This window comes from Syzygium oleosum, unplaced genomic scaffold (genome assembly GCF_021117445.2).
Source record: "Syzygium oleosum isolate NSW1041296 unplaced genomic scaffold, Sole_v2.1 Sole_v2.21, whole genome shotgun sequence".
NCBI classification, from domain to species: domain Eukaryota; kingdom Viridiplantae; phylum Streptophyta; class Magnoliopsida; order Myrtales; family Myrtaceae; genus Syzygium; species Syzygium oleosum.
Genome location: NW_026607505.1, coordinates 889,426 through 895,426, shown reverse-complemented (window position 1 = coordinate 895,426; position 6,001 = coordinate 889,426). Strand labels below are relative to the sequence as shown.

Sequence of the window (6,001 nt, the reverse complement as noted above, 5' to 3'; positions counted from 1 at the left end):
TTGATAAGAACCTTGTCATTAGTACATATATTGTATGCACATTACATTTTAGACTCTGTAACTAGCACATCAGATTATCAGTGAATTTCGATCTGGCTCTCTCTATGGTAAACTTTTCTTTGATTCTAGACATCTTTTGATTCACTAGTATTCCTTTTCCCCTTTGTCTTCAACAATGTCGCGTATTTACGACAACATGATCACCATGGGGGGTCTTTTCTGTTCATCTTTCTAACGTTGATCATAGAAGCATCTTCGGCTTTCACGTCGTCTTTTGTATTGTAATTTTGCCGGTAGAATTATAATTAGGATTAGCAGATTACGCGATTTATCCTGCAATTTGCAGGTGACTTCGAACGACCACTCCCTTTATGTATTTTTTTTATATTTCACGTGGAGTGAAGAACATACGAAAAACAGGGTGATCTCGCAAATTATTCGCCCCTAAAAACTACATAGAGTGTGCCCTCATAAGTGTCTAGGACAAAAATCATGGTGCGGAAGGTTGTCGCAGCTTCTAACTGTCGATCTTCATAGAGGGTAGTAAGCAAGCCAGCGATCCATCATTTCGTAGCATTCCTTAGGCTTGTACTCTGGAGCAACATGGCCAGCGCCCTGAACACGGCAAAGAAGGTATATATGACTAATAAGCACAGGAATTGCATAAGTTTCTAGTGATGCAGTACTACTAAACACGAGCTATGTTCACTTTACTCACCTTTATGGTGGCATAATCTAGAGTGAAATCATCATTGATGAACTCCTGTGTATACCTGCATGAAGCATTGTGGAGGTTTTATCTACTGGAAAGTTTCATTATTGCACATCAAATTTTGAAACAGAGGAAGCAACGACAATGCGAGAAAAGAGGATTCTAAGTTTGGTGATTATTCGACCTACCCTGCAATTTGGCCATCGACGAACCACGGCCTCCAAACGTCGTACAAAGTCAGACCGAGAGAATAGATCCAGTTTTGTGTACCAATGTGCGTAACGGACAAGTCATGGTCACCACTGGAGAAAAAGAGAAGATCCGTAAGGCATAAAAGATGTTGGAAATATTTGGGATTTTGTGTGTGCAGAAAATCACTGATTAGAATTGTTAATCCTTGTTACGAGATAAAATTTCTAATCCATATAATCCACAAGCTACTTCAATCACTCTAAAGCTGGCTTAATCCCACTCGTTCAGATGAAAATTGTCCATATTTACTTTAGCTATGTGCTAGTTGTTATAAGAAAATTCCAAGTAATTTTCATGAAAGAAAGTCTCTCTATCTGAATAATGTGAAATATGCAACAGGAATGTAATTAAACAAATCTATATAGGAAGACCATGAACGAATTTAGTCTTACCTATATATAAGAGCTCTGAGGTTTGTAGTACTCAGATTTCTATGGTAACCTACAGTACTAGTGACAGTCTTTGTATAGGCTAAACTGCTATTGCACCGGTTCCAGACACCTTTGGTCCCCTGTTAAGCATCACAAACATTGTTACCCCAAAGATCGATATGTTAAAGTACTCGATCAACATGTTCACAGCATTTGCATACCTCTCGAACACCAAGAGCAGCTCGGACACTCTTGTCGTTAGCCCATATGGTAGAGAGAACATAATTATATTCCTAGAAAAACCATATCCAGGTGAATTTTCTAACGTTAGGTTATTCAAGGTAGTTGCATATAATGTTTGTGCGTGCGTGCGTGCATGGTGGGCATATACAGATATGAGTAACTTACCCTACACCAATGTGCAGGCTTGGCTCCTGTAGCTAGGAAATTTTCGTAATTTTCTTCAAACACTACTCTTTCTCCTCTGATTGATTTAACCGGTCTTGAATATGCAACTTGGCAGGTGGGTTCCAGAACATGCATTAGATTTATTTCTTCCAACATCTACAAAGAGAGTAGATTCTTAATGGCCAACGAACAGAACTAGCAAAACAGTGTCTAATGGAACTAATTAGGAGCTATCCTGCTAACCACATCGATGGCGCCAACGTCTGTGACACAGTCTGTGTTGCTTGTATTTACGTTCACAAAATCACCATTACAAGCTTCCGTAGCTTCCTATTTAACAGAAGGTATAACAGGTTCAGCATAACCACAACCCAGTACCATATTCAATTTGGTCCAGAATTTACACAAGCATGCAGATAAGATTCTAGTGTCCAATGCTAGTTGTATACAAACACGGAGCATCTGAGTCGAACCAAAAAGTAGGGGCAGTGCATTGCTTAATCAAGCACTGTCTGGCCATCTACTCCAATTAGGTAGATCTCCATTCATCTAAAAGGAAGAATATGAGAGGCATACCTCGTACAATTCACTTGATATGAGGGTAAGTCGGTGGGCAAATGTGACTCTCGAATTGTCGTCGACGTAGTCATCTGTTTTTGGATTTCCAAGCACATATCCCTGTTAAGAAATCCACACATTGCTGTTTCTCAGTGCTTGTCCATTAAAAACTAAAGCCGAGTTAGTGAAATTAGATAGTTACTTTAAGATTCATGTATGGCACAACACCATCACCATTACCTGCAGGTGCACACCACAATTAAATTCGCCAAAGTTGAATGGTTATAACAGCTCAATATTTTGAAGTGAAAGATTCGACCATATTCAGCCAAAAGATAATATTTACCGTCATATATTTTCTTAACAACCATCGGAAGTGGTACGCCAGAGTAAGAATCCCCACCAATGTACAGTATATTTTTTAAGAACTGAGGATGTTTTATCAACCACTGCAAAGCAACACAAATAGCAAACACGATTCAGTAATCATCGTTCAAATCATGTTGTTGTGACGTCTGTTGCAATTTCATCGTAGATTAACGCCCATCATCCATGAATTCCAATTTCGATTTTGTTGAACCAAAAAAGTTTCTTTTTGGGCCTGCACCCACATTCACACACCTTTCTCAGAAACTGGTAGATCTCTTCAGAAGATCTATAGTCATCAATGTAATAATTCTCTGCAGTTGTTGAGTAAGAGAATCCCGTGCCAATTGGCGCATCTACGTATATGATGTTGAGGCCCTAGACAACATTAAGTTCTTGTAAGTGAAATCATGACATCATGCGTCTCTCAGGAATTGGTGAAATGTCAGTAATTTAGAACAAGACAAGAACAAGCACCTGTGTCCAAGTATAAGGGTTCAAATGTAGTGATGGCAAGCTCCCGTTGTAGCCAACATAAGTGAATTCCACTGGACCTGCATGCAAGGTTAAGTGTGAAATCCAATTATCATGCACAGGAAGAGAGGACATGCTTCCCAACTTTCTTGTTTGCTAATTGCAGTTCGGAAACCACTCACACAGAAACTATTCCTCCATGCAGCATACCCGACTAATTCTTTCCTTGTCCGCTGACATTCCCAGTGATTTCTTTACAAAAGGACCTTATGTACCGATATCGTGAAACGAACGATCATATACCTACTCGATTCCTTCATTAGTTTTATCTGAGGCCCCCTCAATTCTTTCGCTTTTCAATTCATGGAGGACATCACCACACGGTACAAACTAGTTTTCCTAATATAAGAAACATCTGATATCTAACTGAAAGAACTAGCCCCATATACCAGAATCCCATAAGTTATGTCTCCCTGGTTCAGAAAACTTTTATCAGTGCCCCTTTTTATTTGTTCATGCAGGGGTATGCATAACTTCACCAGGGAGATATTATATCAGTGTTCACTATTTCGTTTATGCAGGGGTACGCATAACATCGCCACACTTTCCCTTGTAGTAATGGCTCACTGGATCTGGGACCCTTCTAACTTCACATAACTCTTGATACAAGAACTGCTGCTACATTACCAAATTTTCTAGTTCATGGTAAAACTTAAAACTTCCCATTTATGTAAGAAATGCCTAAAAAGGGCAATCACTAAAACAGGCAAAGTCAGAAGTGAAAGAGATGGTACCGCTTTCATAGAAGAAAGCAGAGAGAACAGAGCAACCAGGGCCTCCAGTGAGCCAAAGCATGACTGGGTCCAGCGCAGGGGACCTCTGTGACTCCACAAAGTAGTAAAACAGCTGTGACTCCTCCAGTTCCCCCACACCAATGTACCTATTCATATTAAACACAAACCAAAAATAAACAAACCGGTCATTTTCAAACACACATTGCGGACGCCATTAACCCAACATGTTTGACCCCACACAATAATTCAAACAAACAGGAGGCACGATCCTCATTGGACATTGCCCCATGTGCTCGGTACCAAGAACAACATCCATTTCCCTTGGAACCAAAGAACGAGAAAAAAAGAACGGGAAAAGTTCAAAATTCTCTCTGCATCAAGAACGAGAAGCGAGACATACCCAGTTTCAAGATAGAAGGGCAGATCATCATCGTAGCCAGGAAGCGTGGTGACGACCTTCTGCGACGAGGCGACGCGAGAGTAAGCCAGCAGGAGAAGCAGGAAGCACGAGCAAATCAACGAACCCCGCAACTTCGCGCGCTCTGGGGCCATGCTGGTCCGAGCTCGTGCAGAAGGGGAAGAAGACGTACGGGAGAGCGAGGACACAAGAACAAGGATTGGCCCGAGGACACTACAAGTGTTCATCTTTTATACATTGTATGCTGCGGGAAGAGGAAGATGGGAGCGCTCAGCAAGGTGAACGAAGAACTGAAGAAGTGGGTGGTGTACTCAAGACTGCTGGTGAGAAAGTTAGCTGCGGGAATTTCAAAGAAGACTATCATTTTCCGGGCAAGAGAGAAACACGTGCAGAATTGAATTAAGCCGTCAGCAAGTAGTGCCACTGCCACTATACGGCGGGTACTTTCTGTATGTTTTGCAGTATTGGTACCATTATTATATATAAGTTTGATCTCACGAAAAATTCCAAACCAGCGTACGTAATTTTTTACCACCAAAAATCCAAAATCGATATATTTGTGACAAATTTACTTTCCGTTAATTTTCGTTAAATTAAATTAATACTATAGAAAATAATGAACCGATACACCCGTGACAAACGGAGGATAAAACCTCAAAATTGGTACACGCGTCATCTGCCACGTATCATCCAGCTCGGCAATTTGACAAAAAAAATTAACGGAAGGTAAATTTGTCATAGGTGTACCAATTTAAGATTTTTTTGTGATAAAAAAATTAATTTTGAGTAAATTTATCACGGATGTACCAGTTTAAGGTCCTTCTTGGTATTAACCCTGTTATATACAACCAAACAACCAAACGATTTTTACAGTCAAACGCGCCCTTATAAGGTTTGTAAATTTTTCACTTCAAAAACAGATTTTTAGTAAGGCACAGCTACTGTCAAATTGTAATTGGCTTGTTATCCGCAGTGCGAGGGATACATCTTCTGCAATCTTGCTGAAACCCCAGATGACCCATCCCTCGTTTTCTTCATGCTTTCAAAATTTGAAGATGCCTGGAGACTTACTCTTCCCGATAATGTTAGGAAGTCTTTGACCAGAAGTTAGAAAAGTTTGTTCGCAGCTCTATGTAGTCTCTATTTTCCGCCTCCCCCAACCGTTAGATTGTTTGGTATTTACTTATCAGTAAACCACCGGATCATCTGTCTGTCTGAAGAGCCACCCTTCCCCCCAACAAACTTTCCAACAAGGGGACATTTCACCAGGTAATCAGTTTTATAAACGATGTGAATGGTTTTAGAATGATCCATTGACCACACGTGGTATCAAAGATCCTGAGTTGTTTTTTCTTGTGCTGCGCATTATAGTCGCATTCGCGACAATGTTGTCTGCGGTCGAGCATGCGACAAGTGACGAGCAATGTCATAGTTTAAACTTGTTCTGTAATTCTTGGGTCTGAGTCTGAGATCAGTGGCAAATCCATTGTGAAAGAGAGAGAGAGAACTTTTCTTGATTATTGATACTTGACAGTTCTCAGGTTCATCCATTAAGAACTTCTGTGGGATTTTATACTTTTGCGCACTATAGTGCAATACATTTATTGGAGCAGTCCATGCATAAAAGGAAAGAAGAAGATCGGCGTTG

General features: G+C 40.4%; 1 protein-coding gene across 1 annotated transcript; it reads right to left on the bottom strand.

Annotated features, from left to right (window-relative positions):
* Nucleotides 1–299: 299 nt before the first annotated feature.
* On the bottom strand, nt 300–4,658 carry LOC115677254 (serine carboxypeptidase-like 18). Its single transcript, XM_030600379.2, has 14 exons — nt 4,336–4,658; nt 3,936–4,081; nt 3,145–3,221; nt 2,923–3,045; nt 2,648–2,750; nt 2,504–2,541; nt 2,320–2,421; nt 1,987–2,073; nt 1,744–1,899; nt 1,557–1,628; nt 1,357–1,475; nt 901–1,014; nt 719–773; nt 300–615 (listed from the first exon to the last, which is right to left on the bottom strand). Exons 1-14 carry the CDS (start codon nt 4,578–4,580, stop codon nt 532–534), a joined length of 1,521 nt encoding a protein of 506 aa, XP_030456239.2. The 5' UTR covers nt 4,581–4,658; the 3' UTR covers nt 300–531.
* Between the last annotated feature and the right edge of the window lie 1,343 nt (nt 4,659–6,001).